Source organism: Myxine glutinosa, chromosome 4, assembly GCF_964187855.1.
Source record: "Myxine glutinosa chromosome 4, kmMyxGlut1.1, whole genome shotgun sequence".
NCBI classification, from domain to species: Eukaryota; Metazoa; Chordata; class Myxini; order Myxiniformes; family Myxinidae; genus Myxine; species Myxine glutinosa.
Window position 1 is genome coordinate 129,292,509 of NC_136264.1, and position 19,071 is coordinate 129,311,579.

Sequence of the window (19,071 nt, forward strand, 5' to 3'; positions counted from 1 at the left end):
TGGTGGATATTTGTTTATAGCCACTCCCAGAATGGGTGGAGCTATGGGTGGAGCTACTCTGCAAACCGAGTAAGCCACACCCCGGACAGACACCCAACAGATAGACAGACAGACAGACAGAATCATCTACGGCTATTATAATATAGATATATATAATATATATATATATATATATATATATATTATATATATATATATTATATATATATATATAATATATATACAGTATATATATATATATATATATATATATATATATATATATATATATATATATATATATACATATATATATATATACATATATATACTCGTATATATACATACATACATATACAGTCACATGAAAAAGTAAGAACACCCCATGTATAGTTTTGACTTTTTCAACATATTTCAACATACAGCTATTTCATCTTCATTTCAACAATATTGACAGATAAAGGTGATATAATATAACAAATATCATGAAACATTTACATTTTGTAGTCCATTGTATAATTTAAATAAACATAAATGCAAATTTCGCATGTGGAAAAAGTAAGTACACCCCGACATTTATCACTACTTCAAATACCTAAAATTAGAATCAGGTGCACCAGCTCAGGTGCAAATGATTAGAACATCGTTAGAGAGGATCTTGGAGGAACCTGTCTTATTTAAACCTCAGACATTTAGTTTGGTTGGCTCTTTGTTGTTGAAGTGTGCAACATCACCATGCCTAGATCAAAAGAGCTCTCTGAGGCCTTCAGAAAGAAGGTTATAGATGCCTACGAGTCTAGGAAGGGATTTAAAATGATCTCCAAACAATTTGAAATTAATCATTCGACTGTCCGGAAGATCATCTACAAGTGGAGAAGATTCCAAGCAACTGCCAACTTGTTCAGGCCAGGCCGCCCCAGCAAGTTCAGCCCGAGAGCAGACTGCAAGATGCTGAAAGAAGTCTCTAAGAACCCCAGAATGTCATCACGGGACCTACAGGTAGCTCTTGCCACTGTTGATGGCAAAGTGCACGAGTCTACCATTAGAAAGAGGCTGCACAAATTTGATCTACATGGGAGGTGTGCCAGGAGGAAACATTTGCTGTCCAGAAAGAACATCAGGGCAAGACTAAAGTTTGCCAATGAACACCTAGGCAAAGACCAGCACTTCTGGAACAATGTGCTCTGGACAGATGAGTCAAAGGTAGAGCTATTTGGCCACAGTACCAGAAGACATGTTTGGCAAAAACCAAAGACAGCATTTGACCACAAGAACCTGATACCAACTGTAAAGCATGGCGGTGGAAATATTATCGTTTGGGGCAGCTTTGCTGCATCAGGGCCTGGGCAGCTCACAATCATAGAATCCACGATGAATTCTTCATTGTACCAGAAGGTGCTTGAGGATAATGTGAGGCCATCTGTCGGAAAGTTGAAGCTCAACCGAGGGTGGACCTTGCAACATGACAATGACCCTAAACATACCAGTAAATCCACCAAGGAATGGCTGAAAAGAAAGAAATGGAGGGTTCTGGAATGGCCAAGTCAAAGCCCGGATATAAATCCCATCGAGATGTTGTGGGGGGATTTGAAACGAGCTGTGCATGCAAGAAACCCCTCAAACATCGCACAGCTGAAAGAATTCTGCATGGAGGAGTGGGCAAAAATTTCTCCCAGTTGATGTCAGAGACCGGTAGACAGTTATAAGAAACGCCTACTTGAGGTTGTTTCTGCCAAAGGGGGCAATATCACCTATTAGAGCCAAGGGTGTACCTACTTTTTCCACATGCGAAATTTGCATTTATGTTTATTTAAATTATACAATGGACTACAAAATGTAAATGTTTCATGATATTTGTTATGTTATGTCACCTTTATCTATCAATATTGTTGAAATGAAGATCAAATAGCTGTATGTTGAAATATGTTGAAAAAGTCAAAACTTTGCATGGGGTGTACTTACTTTTTCATGTGACTGTATATATATATGTGTATGTGTATGTGTGTGTGTGTGTGTGTGTGTGTGTGTGTGTGTGTGTGTGTGTGTGTGTGTGTGTGTGTGTGTGTGTGTGTGTGTGTGTGTGTGTATATATATATATATATATATGGGGTAACATGTTCCTCTTATATATATATATGCCATGGAAGGAATCATGGAAGGAGAAAGAATGCCATGGAAGGAGTTGCATATATATATATATACGTATATATATATATATCCAAATATCCAAAGAGAGCCCTGATCTCATGTCTGAAATTAAATTGAGGCCTCCAAGCTCCATCCATTGTTGGGGGAGTGGAAGCAGCATGGCCACGGTGGAGTGACTTTGTCTGAATCTGAATTGATGATCTGAGATGAGGCCATTAGAGAGAAAGAAGAATTTGATATCCACTATATAAATGATGGCTTCCGTGACCTTGCTGATGATTGGAATTAAGCTGATAGGCCTGTCGTTAAGGGGATCGGTTTTTGCACCTTGTTTATGCAGCTAGTGGCCCGTTGACCCATTGGACCAAATTTTAATTTGTCTTGACGGCCTTGGAGCATACCTGCCTGTTGTACTTCCTGAGCATGAGCTTGCGTTTCACCACACACAGATGTGCTTGTGCCTCGGCGGGTGTGGTGCGCTTGGGGGGTTGGGAGGGGGAGTGGGGAGAGAAGGGTGGGCAGAGGGGATTATATGTTCACTATTATTGCCAAATTATGTGACTATTATTATTGTTGTTAATATTATTAGTATTAATTAATAGATGCTTTGTTCCAATGTTATCATTGTTTTTATTTATTTGTAATTAGAATGCCATGGAAGGAGCGATTAAGCTGATCTATACACCTTAACATGGCGTGCATTTACAACATGGGAATTCTTCCGGATTATTTGTCGTTAATGACCCGAATCAACTCAGGAGATCATTTTGGTGTATCACATTCTACATCAGAAAGATTCAGTAAAATTCCACAAAAAACACGATCACACGACCACACGAACACGAACACACACACACACACACACACACACACACACACACACACACACACACACACACACACACACACACACACACACACACACACACACACACCTCTTCCATTTATGTTGATTCGGTTCATGCTGTGATGTTGGTTGGCTTCCAAGCAGACGGAAGATGACCGAGGGCAAATGATAGGGCGAAGAGAGCAGAAAGGGGAAGTGCAAGAGCAGCAGAGCAGGTTTTAGGACACATGGTCTGATGATATCTGGTCCAGTTTCAGAATCAGAGTCGAGGGTTGCCAGAAACTTTTCCACCTTCTCAGGTACAAAAGACGCAGGGTCTCGGAATGGTTGGGTTAGAGTCCCTGTATAAAGAGAGTTGCGCCATGCGCTGACCCGAGATTTCTGGTCACGTGATTTCGTGGCGCCATTTTGTGTCTAACTTCACCGTGCGTGAACGTCAGCTTGGTACGGGAATGTTGTTTATTGCCAAACAAAATGACTGGTTGTTCTGCTTTTGGTTGTTCAAACCAATCTGGGAAATATAAGATGTATAGATTTCCAAGTGATAAAGTCAGAAGACAAATTTGGGAAGCGAAAGTCAGACGAAAGAGCTGGAAAGCGATCGACTCCTCGAGACTCTGCCAGGTAGGCCCACGCCGCTTGATGATCGATGTTGTGAGTCTCACTTGTGAGGAGTGAACGGAGTAGTGATGAGTCTCACTTGTGAGGAGTGAACGGAGTAGTGATGAGTCTCACTTGTGAGGAGTGAACGGAGCAGTGATGAGTCTCACTTGTGAGGAGTGAACGGAGTAGTGATGAGTCTCACTTATGAGGAGTGAACGGAGTAGTGATGAGTTTCACTTGTGAGGAGTGAACGTAGTGGGATGAAGTGTTGGTCTGGTCAGAGTGTTGTATTACGGGCAGAGTTTTCTTACGGTCTGAATGTATGAATCATGTTCTGTACTGAATGTATGAACCAAGTTTTGTACTGAATGTTTACTGTGTTGGCCTCATCGTGTTCCTGGTGAAATTAAACAAGTTGTGGTGAATACGACGTCTTATCTGTGCTTTTCCATATCTGTTCGACTAGACGAACCGTGCACACTGCAGGTATTTTTAAAAGTTTTTTCTCTGTTTAATTACGGCTTGGCGCAGTCGAAAATTAAGTGTTAATTAAGTCGCCAGCTATGAAACATTTTAATCGATCAGGCAATATCCATCAGAGTTCTGGGCAAGGGTGTAGTAATAAATGAACGTTTCAATCTTACTAGATGCCGATGACGTTTTCCTTATGTCAGAGACAGAAGCTGACTTGCAGCTTGTTAAATCATTACAATGGAAATTGAATATAAATGTCGATAAAACTAAAGTTGTACACTATAGAAATATGGCAATACCACGTACAGAATTTGTTTTAAGTGTGTTAGACTATATGTCGGCTGGAAGTCCTACACCGGAATTGCTCTCGGCACCCTTTAAAAAATATTGGATATGCCCACACTCCTTTCTAAAAGTTATTAAAATTCAGAGAACGACAGCATTGGTTTGTCTTCTATCTATAATTCCAGTAATCTCTGTGTGTGTGTGTGTGTGTGTGTGTGTATGTGTGTATGTCTGTGTGTTTGTCTGTGACCGCTGTTTCTCGACGACCACGGGTCCGATATACTTGAAACTTGCCAGGTATATTGCTGGGGACCTGAGGATGTGCCTTTTCAAGGTTTCATATTAATCGGACAAGTAGTTACCGAGCTATGTCCAAAAAACGATTCAACCAATCAGAGAGCAGCGAGCTATCACGTGTGCCGAACGTGGCGAACAGACTCTGCCTCGGACGGCACATTTGAGAGCGTATTCATTTATTTCACGTTGGCAAACTATGTTGGCGTTAAACTATGTTTTAAAACTAATTAAAACTAATTTGCGATTCATCGTAACTGCGATATGCGACCTTCCGGACAGTCAAATGAGGACGTCACTTCCGGACTTACGGATAGTCATAGTGACGCTGAACGTGGCGAGCAGACGCTGCCTCGGACGGCACATTTGAGAGCGTATTCATTTATTTGACGTTGCAATCTGTGTTGATTGTTGTAAGGTACGATCGATTGTAGTACATACATATTTATATTTTGTACATATTCATTACGGGCACGTCACGGGTACGGGTACGGTACGGGTACGGTTCCGGGTACGGTACGGTTACGGGTACGCCACGTACGGGCACGTCCTAGTACTTATAATGTTAGCTCTTATATGCAGTGTTGGCTTGTAATATGCATTGCCATACCACTTTTAATATCACCACACAGCTCTTTTTCACGGCAATAGCTGAGTTTTTGACAAAACAAATATCACCTGTATGTAATAATAAGACTAAATATGTGTGGTAAATTTTTTTTTAGCAGGTTTAGAATATATCACCCCATATCGCGAATGTACATGTATATCTAATCCGACACACTTAGACACAAAATGGCGTCCAAATTTGAGTTGACACAACTCTCTATATACAGGGACTCTAGGTTGGGTGTGATTGGGTTGGGTGGGTACATAGAGCAAGGGATATTGGGGACATAACATTTTGAAGCAAACACATAATTGAGGCATTCCAACCTTCTCATGAGTAGAGTCAGCTGTGGTGCCATATGGCTGTGGTGGTGCCGACTGTGGAAACGGATGGAGGGGTGAAATAAATGCGATAATATATCAGAACTAGAGAGTTTATAGAACATGTTACCCCATGCAGTGTTTAAGATTATACTTCAAATTAAATAAAATAAAGATATTAAAGATCGTTAAAAAAATTCTGGAAGTTTAGCACTATTGAAGCAGTCTTATACACCACCCTTATACACCACCTTATTTAACATGCCCAAGTACTGCAAAATGGAAGGGTTTTGAAAGTACAATGAAGTTGATTGAAAGAAGGGCAATTCATTTTAAATATAATAAAGATTGTAAAAGTCATACAAATAAATTATTTCTGGGTTTTAGCGCCATTGACACAGTGTAGATTACACCGCCCAATCCACCACTATATATTAGTTATTCATGCCTGTTGTTTGTGTCCTTTACGACGTCATTAAAAACAGTACGTTTCCTGTTCGGAATGATTTTCAATTTTGTTTGACTGCCAGCAGGCAGAAAAAGTGAAAAAGTTACATATCTCACTCGTCTCTGTGCATGTGTGATTTAGGATGGATTCAGAGACGAAATATTTTTAAATGGCAGGTTTGTTGACAGATTTGTGTTAAAAATATAACATCCAATCGAAATAAATTGGTTCTCGATCATAAACTGACGTTTGCAGACAGACTGACGGACGGGTGGACGGACATGAACCAATTGCTTACCCACACTCTTCGCTTCGCATGCACGGGGTAATAAAGTTAACTTCTAAATCGACAAATGTCGCAAAAAAATGCGAGTCTCGAATCAGCAAAAGGAGAAAAAAGGTAAAAGAGCCTGATGTCGCACTCATCTCTTCCTTCCCATGGGGACAGAAACAATTCATAGCTCAGCGCTCATTGGCCAACAAGGATCATGTATGCTCATATTCAGCACATGAATAGGAATTAACCCAAACATGCGCAATTGTATTTATAAAAAGAATACTTGTTCTTCTTTTTAAAAAGGATAAAAGATAAATAAAAAAGGAGGCCATGAGGCTTGTCAATCCTGTGCTATTGTAGCCAAGCTATGGTTATTTGTCCGTGCCATATGATTTTTAAATGCTGAGCATCAAGTCATAAAGCAGCACGTTTTAAAATCTTTGGTATACTCGACCATGGTTCAAATCACCGACCTCCCAGAATCAGAATGGATGCACCAACCATTAAGCCACTGGGTTTGGTTAAAATAGCATTCCCATACTGGGAACCGAGCAGGGCCACCTGGGTGAAAACCAGGAATCCTAACTACTCGACCATTATGGGATTCGTATATTGAGATTTGGTTCTTCAGTTCTAGCCTGGTGTTGGCTTAGCGGTTAGGGTGCCGGCTTGGGATCCTAGGATCCTGGGTTCGAATCCCGGTCGATCGCTGAATTAACGCCAGGGGGGTTGACTCAGCCTGTCATCCTTCCGAGGTCGGCAAATTGAGTACCAGCTTGCTGGAATGATCACGGTGTGTACCCCGGTTTAGAATACGTACACCATAGAATACTCACTTGCCACCCGTATCCCTGCGCATCGTAAGAGGCAACTAAGGGTTGGCGTCAGGAAGGGCATCCGGCCATAAAAACATTGCCTCAAACAGGGAACCATGATTGTCATGGGGCCCGCAAGGCTAACCCCCGCTCTAGCGGGGAAAATGGCCTTAAAACGATCATTCATTCATTCATTCATTCAATTCTGTTCTAGCATTTATTGAATAAAATTTGTTTGAGGTTTTCAAATTGTACACGATGACGATCAACAAAAGGTTTTGTTTTCTGAATTGTTTTCCATTATAAAAAGAAACACATTTAATTCCCAACCTACCTAGTATCCGTCTGCTCTATTGGAAAGAAAGAAAAACTTAAGTGCGAGTTGTACGAGTGAATTGAGAAAATATGTGTATGAGGGGAGGCTTTATCTGTGTATATAATAAATGTGTGACCCTTAAAATGGCTCCAATAACATAATTAAATTCTCACAGCTAATAAACAATTGGAACCCGAACAGGAAGAGGTGAACGACCTGATAAAAAGGTAACAACAATGAGGATACTGTGCACATCCATTCCATATCCCAACGAGAGCAGGCTTTGTTTGAATTGCAATTCTGGAAAGGCTTTCAAATAACAATACTTCATGACAAGCTTACGAGAGCAGTGGCAACAGTTACTGACCGGTTGTAACGCAGCAATCAGTTTGAATGCATCTTTACTTTACAATTGTTGGTAAACATTTATGGAATAAAAAAAACTACGAGTTCAAGACCTTCACAGAAAGAACCTTCACAATTCACCATGGTTGGGGCATTAACCCAGTGGTCAAATCCAAAAAAATTTGTTACATATTTCATGCGTCCCCCAATGTTGATTGCATATACAAAGTTTTATTTTAAAAATGTACCAGTAATTTATTGGCGCTGAGGAAGCGCCTTTAGCGATTGACTTCCAGCCAGTGTAACGCTAATTCCTGTCACAGGAATTCGGAGATCATATAAGTGGGCGTGGCAGTTCCTGATTGGTTCGTGTTGGGGAACGCCTTCTCGCTGCCGACGTGACGTAAATTCGCGCACGCGCACTGGTGAAGCTTACTCGATCTTACTCGATCCCATATTACATGTACTTTCATTGCATACAAATTATACTTCCTCCTAGAAATTCCAAGCCCGAACCTCAGCGCAATCCAAGAGGATTCACTTGTTTTTTTGGTATTTGACCTTGTGACCCCACCCAAAGGGTGGGGCCAAAACTGATACCGCACTTGCACCTTCTTGCCACTCTTGCACTTTCTTGCCGCCCTTGCACCTTCTTGCTGCTCCTGCACCTTCCTGCCACTCTTGCACCTTCCTGCCGCTCTTGCACCTTCCTGCCGCTCTTGCACCTTCCTGCCGCTCTTGCACATTCCTGCCGCTCTTGCACCTTCCTGCCACTCTTGCACCTTCCTGCCACTCTTGCACCTTCCAGCCACTCTTGCACCTTCCAGCCACTCTTGCACCTTCCAGCCACTTTTGCACCTTCCTGCCACTCTTGCACCTTCCTGCCACGCTTGCACCTTCCTGCCACTCTTGCACCTTCCTGCCACTCTTGCACCTTCCTGCCACTCTTGCACCTTCCTGCCACTCTTGCACCTTTCTGCCGCTCTTGCACCTTCCTGCCATGTATTGATCATAACCACCAAGGTTGGTGAATTTCTGCACAACGATTTAGGAGGAGATAGCATGATGGACGGGCAGACAGATGGAGCTGTTTACAATGTCCCCCCATTAAAAATAATGGTGGCGGAGGGGAGGGGAACGGGGGGAGGAGAGGAGAGGAGAAGGGGAGGAGAGGAGAGGGGGACGCAGGACACTTCCTCTTCCTCTCCCTCCCCCCTCCTCCCCTTCCCTTCCCCCCTCCCCTTCCCTCCCCTTCCCACCTCCTTCCCTCCCCTCCCCTCCCCCTTCCCCCTCTCCTCCCCTTCCCCCGTTCCCCTCCCCTCCCCCACCCGGCAATGCCAGGTACTTCTGCTAGTTCTATATATTTTCAGTTCAATGGTCTGGCGGCGAGAATGGAACATCACGTGATCGCTCTGAGCGAATCAGCGAGCTGCTCTGGCACATGCTGAGATTCAGTGTATAATGTTCCTTGCTGAAATGCGCTTAGTTAAATATGAATAAAAACGCAATCGCTTTTCACTCTGAATTACGTGCAAACGCATGACGGAAATCACCATCGCCCAGCATCGAGTGCCAACCAAGATGGTGCCCAGTAGCTACATCTCCACCTGTGTGGTGTGAATTGCAATGGTCATTCTATATATTTTCAGTTCAATGGTCTGGCGGCGAGGATGGAACATCACGTGATCGCTCTGAGCGAATCAGCGAGCTGCTTTGGCACATGCTGAGATTCAGTGTATAATGTTCCTCGCTGAAATGCGCTGAGGTAAATATGAATAAAAAATATGGATCTCGTCAAATATTTTTAGGTAGGCCATGTCCTTCCCAGGCTCAATGGCCATGTCTATGCCAAATATCAAGTACGTGAGCCTCTCCGTTTAGGAGTCTATAGGTAACACCCACACAAACTGTGTTTTATTATATATATATATATATATATATATATATATATATATATATATATATATATATATATATATATAACACTGCATTTGAATGGTTATGCTGCTTATCTTGTGTGTTATGCCTCACGATGCAATCCTGCTACAGACAGGTGCTTGTGAGAGTTCATCGAATATGCTGCTTGAAGAAAACTCAAACGGATAAGCAATAGAACACTGTATAACATCAAAAGTTACAATGAGAATTTGAGGAAGAGCAGCTGGGATTAGAATATGCCAATGAACACGTTTTTCTGGCTTCAATTATGCAGAATATTGTTTTACATAATACGGGCTCCCTTTCCTCAAAAACGAATCTACTGCAAGCACTTTGACTGCAAAAGTCCCTTTAACAAGCCACCGGAATGTACATCTCACTTGCCACCCAAATGCAGGTATTGCAGCAACACAGCAACACATGCCAAATGCATCCGTTGGAATTATTGGAAATCATGCTATATAAACTATACAAATCAAACTATTTCCTACATTTTCTGCTTTTCATTTTTACAGGGTTTAAAGCTCATGGAAGAGTCGTTACACACAAGGCATGCTCGGATTGCTCGCACCTGCAGACAGAGACAGATAACAATGGACTTGAGTTATTTATCAACAGACAACACAGCCTGTGACATTGGGCAGAGTAACACAACTTCCTGTTCCACTCTGAGGTATCGGAGATGCCATCTTGTGACATCACCTCTCGCTGCAGTCAGCAGGGCAATTAAGGCGAAAATACCACAGCACCTCTTCCCTCGTGAGATGCCAACTAACGGGGTTTGTCCGCGTTCTATTCTTTAAATGCTGAGCGCCAAGCGAGGAGGCAGCACATATTATTTTTAATGTCTATGGTAATTTAATAAATGTGGAAGTTGCGTTTGTGTCCCAAAAACCACAGTCAGTAAGGAAAAATAACACTCATCTCTGAGCTATCCGGCCCAGCTTTGAATCTCGGCCGAGCTATCCCGGTGGTGCTTCACAGGCAAGGCAATTCATCAATGTGAGCGCCGTCCCTCTGACGGATGTCAAACTTGGCATGCATTCTGCTCGCATTAGTTGGTGGATCTTATAGATCCCATGATGTCCTTCATGATTTCTGTGAAGACTTTCTGCACATTCATGGAGTATCCTGCAACCCGTTCAAGATTCCCTTGCCAAAGAAACGTCTTCAGCAGAACCGAGGCGTGGCATAAAGCATGGTGTGCACACGCAAAGTCAAGTAATGGTATGATTGACTCTCCCAGGGTCAGAATCAAACTGACAACCTGTAAGGCTCAGAAAGGAAGTTCTAATAACAATGTCACTGAACCACTATGCTGTTTGACATTGTTACCAAAAGCATTTTGGATTGAAGGTGTGTTGCCTATTTCATTAAAATATAGAAAGCAAATCGCCAGGCTGGTCAAGCGACACCTGATATGCATGAAAATTATCTCCAGCAATTGAAAGAGGCTTAATAACTGTAATTTCGCAATTCCTACTTACCCACAGCCAGACTCTGCATCTCGATAATCCTCGATAGCCATTCGCAGCTTGCGCTTGTGAAGGGGGTTTGTGATGCCGAGAGCCGTCTCAAACTCCTCATTTGAAAGGCCAAGCAGAACCTAATACAATCACAAATGGACGAGACAGGGAAAAAGATGATTTCGAGATTAGAGGGCATGGAAGGCAAATTATTACATCCGTTCAGTTATCAAGGCGAAAGACACAAATCTTTTCACCGATTAATTTTCACCGTTTTAATGCCTACGCTGACAAAGTCGCTGGAGGAATTATATTTTCGGGTTGTCCTCGTCCGTCCGTGCGTCCATGATAGGTTTTCGCTACTGCGATAACTTTAAGGACGGCTGAAGAGATCCAAGTCAAACCTGGTACAAGTATGTATAAAGATGTAAAGATGAACTGTTTTGGTTATGGGGTCAAGTGGTCAAAGGTCAGAGGTCCCATTATGTAAAAATTCTGTTACTGTGCTAATTTGTGAACCATTGATGGGATTTTGACCAAACTTGGTACTGTCCCCCCCACCCCTTCCCACGCCTCCTCCCCCCGAGCCCTCTCCCTCCCACACATCTCCCTGCTCTCAAATGTTGTGTGCTCTCAAGTGTTTGTGTGCTTCCCCTTCTCTTGTCTTCCGCTCCCTCTTTTAATATATTTTGTTTGTCTGGTTGATTTGTTTGTGAAGTAAATGTCAGCTCTTTCACGAGCCTACAAAAAAATACAAAAAGTAAATACACTACCGGTCAAAAGTTTTAGAACACCTCAATATTTCCAGTTTTTATTGAAATTTACGCAATTTAATGTCCAGTGAATAACCTGAAATGGTACAAAGGTAAGCAGTAAACTTCGAGGTTAAAAACAAAGTTTAGGTTACCAAAAACGGAAAAATAATGTAAATAGCACAGTTATATTGTAAAAAAAAGGCCTTCTTCAGGGAACAAGTAATGGGTTAACAACTTACAGCTGTTCTACAGCAATGTAAGTAAATTAAGCCTTGAGAGTTGATGCAAACAATTCCTACAGGTGTCCCAACCTCTGCTGATTACTTGATTACAAACCCCCTATCTGTATAAAAGCAGTATTGGAACAGACTGTTATTACACCCTCTGAATCATTATTTGGACAATATTGCACTGCAGGAAGTAGTATATTGGAAATTGGAGGAAACTCTGTCAGGAAGAGGTCTGGCAGACCCAAAGCCACAACAGAATCAGAAAACAAATTTCTGAGAGTCAACAGCTTGCGTGATAGGCGGCTCACAGAACAACAGCCTCAAGCACAGCTTAACACTGGTCGAAGTAAGCAAGTCTCAGTTTCAACTGTGAAGAGAAGACTTCGAGCTGCAGGTTTGACAGGTCGAGCGGCAGTAAGAAAGCCATTGCTAAGATGGCAAAATAAGAAAAAGAGGCTTGCCTGGGCCATGAAGCACCGCCAGTGGACTAATGAAGACTGGAAGAAGGTCTTGTGGAACGGTGAATCAAAATTTGAAATCTTTGGTTCATTACGCAGGGTTTTTGTATGCCGTCGAGTAGGCGAAAGGATGGTTCCTCATTGTGTAACACCAACTGTCAAACATGGAGGAGGAAGCGTGATGGTCTGGGGCTCTTTTGCTGGATCCAGAGTCAGCGACTTGCACAGAGTGACTGGCACCCTGAACCAAAAGGGCTCCCACAGCATTTTGCAGCACCATGCAATACCTTCTGGTATACGCCTAGTTGGTCAGGGGTTCATCTTACAGCAAGATAATGACCCTAAACACACCTCCAGGCGATGCCAAAATGACCTTCGAGGAAAAGAACAAGACGGTAGACTTCAAATCATGGAATGGCCAGCACAGTCTCCAGACTTAAACCACCCCATCGAGCTGGTTTGGGATGAACTGGACAGAAGGGTGAAAACAAAGCAACCTACAAGTGCAACACATTTGTGGGAACTTCTGCAACAGTGTGGGGAAGAACTTCCTAAACAATATTTGATTTCCATTGTAGAAAGAATGCCACGAGTGTGTTCGGCGGTTATATCTTCAAAAGGTGGCTACTTTGCTGAGTCAAAATTTTAAACTAAATTTTGTTAAACAAAATGATTGTATGATTTATTTTTTATCTCTAATTGTTTATTTGTTCTATGCTTAATTTCAGAGTACATTGAGCCATTAAACTGCGTAAATTTCAATAAAAACTGGGAAAATTGAGGTGTTCAAAAACTTTTGACCGGTAGTGTATTATGATGCAAAGATGAACTGATTACATTTTGAGTCAAAGGTCAAAGGTCAGAGGTCATGGCTGATAAAATATATGATACTTGAGAACATCTGAAGGGATTTTTTTAAAATCAAACTTGGTATAAGTATGTGTAATGATGAAATAAAGTGTGCGAAGGCACATCGGTTGACAAGACGTCGAAGAGTGCCGTTCTCATTTCAACAACACCTGCTTATATTCCACCAAATTATGTCTTCCAATAAATTTTACTCTTCCCATTAATCGTAGGAATTTGGAGAATTAAACTCCAAACAGAACCTTCTAAATTTTAAAAATTACGTGTATGTAATTTCACATGTCACAATAAGTATAAATACAAGTTGTGGCACATACACCATTACACCATGGACCGAGCCCCTGTTTTGTTTACTTTTGTGACCCACCTTGCATATCTACCTGCATTCATAATATGTTGTGTAAAAATATAACAGAATTCATATCTGAAACTTCTTAAGCACAAAACTTGCACATATTTTCAAAATGTGGAAAAAACACCCAAAATGTTGACGATCTTTTGAATAAATATTGTCCAATCACAGCACGTGTAACATAGGCCACGAGTGGCCGTGAGCGCTTATCAGCCAATCGCGCGCTTCGTTGCAGACTGTACAAACAGCACTGGCGCAGGTGTCATGGCGACTTACATGTCGCCAGACCCCAGCTACGGAAGGCGAAGATTCGGATGTTAGTTCTTTGGGATTTTGCTTCATGTATGTCGCCAATACGCACACCAGAGCGATTCCATTTTTTTATAAGATTTTTAATAAGTGAATTTTAAATAAATGTTACTTTTAATAACATCCCAATTCATTTTTCAATAAGAGCTTTGATAACTAGTTTGATAATTAATTTCAGTTCATGAAGAATAAAAATTTAAAAACACTCAGTTTGATATAAAAATTAGAATGGCCATCTTGTGGTAAAAAAATTATTGGATCATTTCCTTACTTTAATACGAGTGAGAGAGTGAGAGTGAGAGTGAGAGTGAGAGTGAGAGAGAGAGAGAGAGAGAGAGAGAGAGAGAGACTTGACTTTGACTTTTAAGGTCTTTTATTACAAAAGTATAAAAAAAGCACAACAAACCAAGTAAATCTATAGCAGTCAACAAAATAATTAAATCAAGGAATTGAAAAACATGACATTAATTATAATTAGAGCAGCAAAAAAAGTTAATCTCCCTCCACCTTACACAGGATTTCAGCTTTGCACCATTTTTGAACAAAGTGATCAAGCCGAGAAGTCTCTCGGTAAAAATTCAATTCAATTTTAAGGCGGGCAGACACAAGGCCTTTAAAGGCTAACAAAATACTGCATTCTGGTGAGCTTGTCCCAGAGACCCGACTCTTCCGCGTAATATATATCGCGAGTTTCGCCTCGGCAAGTAAAAAATTAACGATTTGAGAACCGACATTCTCGTTAGACACAGGCATGCAGTACACAAAAAGATAAGAAGAAAAACAAAAACCGAAATTCTGGAAGACATATTTCAGGAGTTGAAAAAGTGGAGCCAGCCTTTGGCATCCGACATATGCATGGAAAGTGTCCTCAGAGTGATGGCAAAAAGGGCAGTCATCAGATATCACGAGGTTCAGTCGTTTAAGAAATGCGTTGGAAGGCAAAGAATAGTGTGCAAGCCTCCACTGTATATCACCGGCACGTTTAGACACAGGTAACGCGTACATCGACGACCAGGTAGGAGAGGATGGAGCCCCTGCAGGTAGAAGCTCTTTCCAGTGGGTGGTCAGTGGGCTATTGGGGTTAGCAGAGATGACAACATTAAGACATTGCACGTACAAAGTAGCCTTTGCACAGGCTTGTAGAGGCTTTGTGGAAGGAGCATCAGAAAAACAAAAATCAGGGAAGTCAGGGTGCATTGTTTTTGTGTTCTGAACATCATGCAGTAGAGGCCATGATAAATTAAAAGAGATGAACACTTTAACAATTGAACGAAGAAGTTGTCCAATTAGTCGGGCTGAGGTAACGTTGCATACTTCCGAAATCTGGTTGGGGGTCTGCCATCCAGAATAAGTATGATTAACAAAATCCTTGACAAGAAAAAAAACAGATTCGATAAAAGATTGAATTAGGGACCTACTTTGGCAATCATGGCAAAATAGGCTGTTGTAGAAAACGGGTTCACACATTAAATTCCAAAATTTATATGTATCCTTGTTTCGTACTGGAAGGAGGCACTGACCGGCATTCACGAGACTTCGATAAAAGGAGGGCAGCAAGGAGATGTCTATTCGCTGCAGATCGAGTAGAAAGAGCTTGGGGCCACACCTGAGCTTACCCACTTGCTGCAACAAGCAAGAAGCCAGGGGCCGCCAAGACAGGACTTCCTTGTAGAGAAGTTGGCGCAAGGTGGTTAGTCGAAAAGCCAGTATTTTACTGGTAATGTCCACAAGTCCTTGACCTCCTTTATCCAAGGGGACACTTAGAATATCAGCTCGGAGCCGGTGCATGCCGTTCCAGAAAAAATTAACAAGGATACGCTGCAAGTTAATGACTAGCGATTTGGGCGGTTGTAAGACAGTCATCCGATGCCAGAGTTTGGAAGCAGCCAAGTTATTAATTATCAGCACTCGACCTCTATAAGACAGTAGGCTGGACAATCTTTTCCAACAATTAAGGATATGGGCGATGTGATCAACCATCTGATCCCAGTTCTTTAAGGAAAAGGTCTCATTTCCAAGAAACACACCGAGATGTTTAACACCATCATACCTCCACTGCAAAGCATTAGGCAGGGAAGGTGGGATAAATAACCCAGAAGGACCAAGACACAAGGCTTTACTCTTACTCCAATTGACAGTAGCAGAGGATGCCAAATTGAATTCACATAGAGCACTTGTGAGGGCAGCAATGTCAGACTGAGTGTTAACAATCACACACAAATCGTCAGTATACGCAAGCACCTTAACAGGATTAGCAAGAGGTGTCACCAAGAACCCAGAAAGTTTGTGGCGTAAGTGAATCAGCAAGGGTTCAATGGAAAGTGAATACAGGTACCCGGAAAGAGGGCAGCCTTGTCTAATGCCTCGCTGAATAGGAAAAGGTGAACATAAACTGTTGTTGATGTTCACCAAACTAAAGTTGTTGTGATACAGCAGCTTGACACAAGAAATGAAGAAGGAACCAAACCCAAACCCCTTCAAAACTTCAAGTAAATATGAATGGTCAACACTATCAAAGGCCTTTTCCTGATCTAAAAAGATCAGCCCGGTGTTAACATTCTGACAATGACAAATCGAAATCAAATCACGAACAGAAAAAATATTATCAAATATCGATCTGCCGGGAATACAATAAGACTGGTCGGGGGATACAACGTGCCCAATTAAGGTCTTTATGCGATTAGCGAGTAACTTAGACAGGATTTTGTAATCGGTACAAAGTAGAGAGATCGGGCGCCAGTTCTCAACAAGTTGAAGATCTCCCTTTTTAGGGATTAATGAAATGATGGCACGTCTGCAGCTCAAGGGAAGTTCACCAGTTTGTATGCTTTCTATGAAGACAATTAATAGACATGGTCCCAGCAAATCCCAAAAGGTGCTGTAGAATTCCACTGGCAACCCGTCTAAGCCAGGTGCCCTGCTGGTGGGCAAGGTCTTTAAAACACTAGTGAGTTCGTCCAATGTTATTTCGCCTTCAGCAGTCGAATTCTGGGTCTCAGTAAGTGTAGGCAAGGATGCGGTAAATGAATGTATATGGTTTGAGAAAGTGCGCTTGGAGGAGTAGAGGTGAGAAAAGAAAGTCTTAATAGTAAGTTTAATGTCACTTGGATCAGTCAAAATCCTTCCGCCAGCAGAACGCAAGGACAATATTTGTTTTTGTTTTTTTGAGGCAGTTTCCAGCTTGAAGAAAGGTCTGCTCGGGTTATTTAGTTGTTGCAAATGAGTCATTCTCATCCGAAGGAGTGCACCCTTTGCACGTTCGGCCAGTAATTCATTTAACAGGGCTTTCTTTTCATACAGCATCTGCTGCTGCCCATTATTACGAGAGGAGGACACTTTGTTTTGCAAGTGAAGAATTTGTGTCTTCACCAGATCTATATTTACATCGTGATCCCGAGTACTGTGTCGTGATAAATTTTGACAAAAAACTCTAATTTGAGCTTTAGCGTTGTCCCACCACTGACGTAAACACGGGAACTCTTTATCTATCGTGATGTAATGTGCCCAAAAGGCCTTAAAGGATGCAACAAAGAATTCGTTTTGAAGAAGTGTTGTGTTGAACTTCCAATAAGGGCTCACCACCTTTATGAGTGGCAACTGAAAATGCATAGTGATGATGTGGTGATCGGAAAACCCAGATGGGAGAATAGAGGTGTTTAAGACGAGGTTGAGGAAATGATCAGAAACGTACAATTTATCAAGTCGAGCTAACGACACTAAGTTGTTAGAGCAGCGACACCAAGTAAATTGTTGCTGCATCGGATGTTGCAATCTCCAAATGTCTGTCAGCTTGAATCTTGAGATTGAGCGAACGAGAGGTCTTGTACTGGCTGCATGTGGCTCAGCCCCATTCCTATCAAGGGAGGGGTTAAGTGTGCAATTGAAATCTCCTCCAAGACATAGAAAGTGGTCAGGGGGGACACCAGCAAGATACGAGTCAAGACAGTCAAAAAAGGAAGATCTTTCAGCATTTGTACTTGGTGCATACACATTGATTATTGTGAAAAGCTGCTGACCAACAGAGAAAGTCAGCGAAGCTAAATATCCCTTCACAATTTCTTTAAAGGAAACCGAAGTCAAAGGAAGAGTTTGCCGAAAGAAGACGGCTATCCCAGCAATTGGGCTTGATAGATTGCTAAAGAACCAATGCCCTTTAAGAAACAACTCCCACTCAGCTGAAGAACCTTCAGTAGAATGAGTTTCCTGCAACAACAAGATGTCAACCTTGTTGCACTCGATTAGTTGTTTAACTTGCACTTTACGAAGAGACGTGCGACCACCGTTGATATTAAGGCTGGCAATGCGTAGTTTCATTGTGATGGGGGCACCGGCAGGACATCAGCCATGGTCTTTGAGTTCGCTCCAAGCACGACTTAGAAATTTCCTTAACCGGTGACGTTGAGGGTCTGCAACGTTGTACCGATCCGGTCTAGAAATCATTAGTCGAGCCACTTGAATGAAATCTTCTAGGACTAGAAAATGATCTTTAATTTTGACCCCCTTTTTGCGAAAACTTTTGTGTAAGAAGGCGTGAACGGCATCGGGAGATACTGAGGAATCAACCTCAAGGTTGTGAGGAGGAACATCGCTGCCTGTGTCACTTAGGGTCGAAGCAACAGAAGATGTTCCATCAGACTCGTAACCCATGCTGTCAACCACAAGTTCCTGCGGTTCTTCATTAGCAATTTGTCCAGATGCTGCAGGTACAGCCACATCCAGATCACAATCAATTTGTACATCCGGTGCATCGATTTTAACTGTGGCATCTGTGCATGGTGGGGGTTGGGAGAGGGTCTCATCGACTCCACGAAGGATCTCCGGTTCTTCAAGCACAGTGGGAGTAACAGTTTCATGTGTACTCACAACAGGAGTACAGGGCTGCTCACGAGGTGAGTCCGTGGGAATGGGTTCAGATGGTTGTTTGGCAGGTGTTCT

The 19,071-nt window shown here is 42.1% G+C and overlaps 1 protein-coding gene across 10 annotated transcripts in view; it reads right to left on the reverse strand.

The window, feature by feature from the left end:
- LOC137425199 (kazrin) overlaps positions 1-19,071 on the reverse strand; it is a 738,641-nt gene that overhangs the window by 73,143 nt on the left and 646,427 nt on the right. For all 10 annotated transcript variants that reach the window (XM_078776419.1, XM_068113383.2, XM_078776417.1 and 7 more), the window contains one exon: positions 11,187-11,305. In XM_078776419.1, coding sequence (XP_078632545.1) covers positions 11,187-11,305 — 119 coding nt within the window. The remainder of the gene's footprint in view (positions 1-11,186; positions 11,306-19,071) is intronic.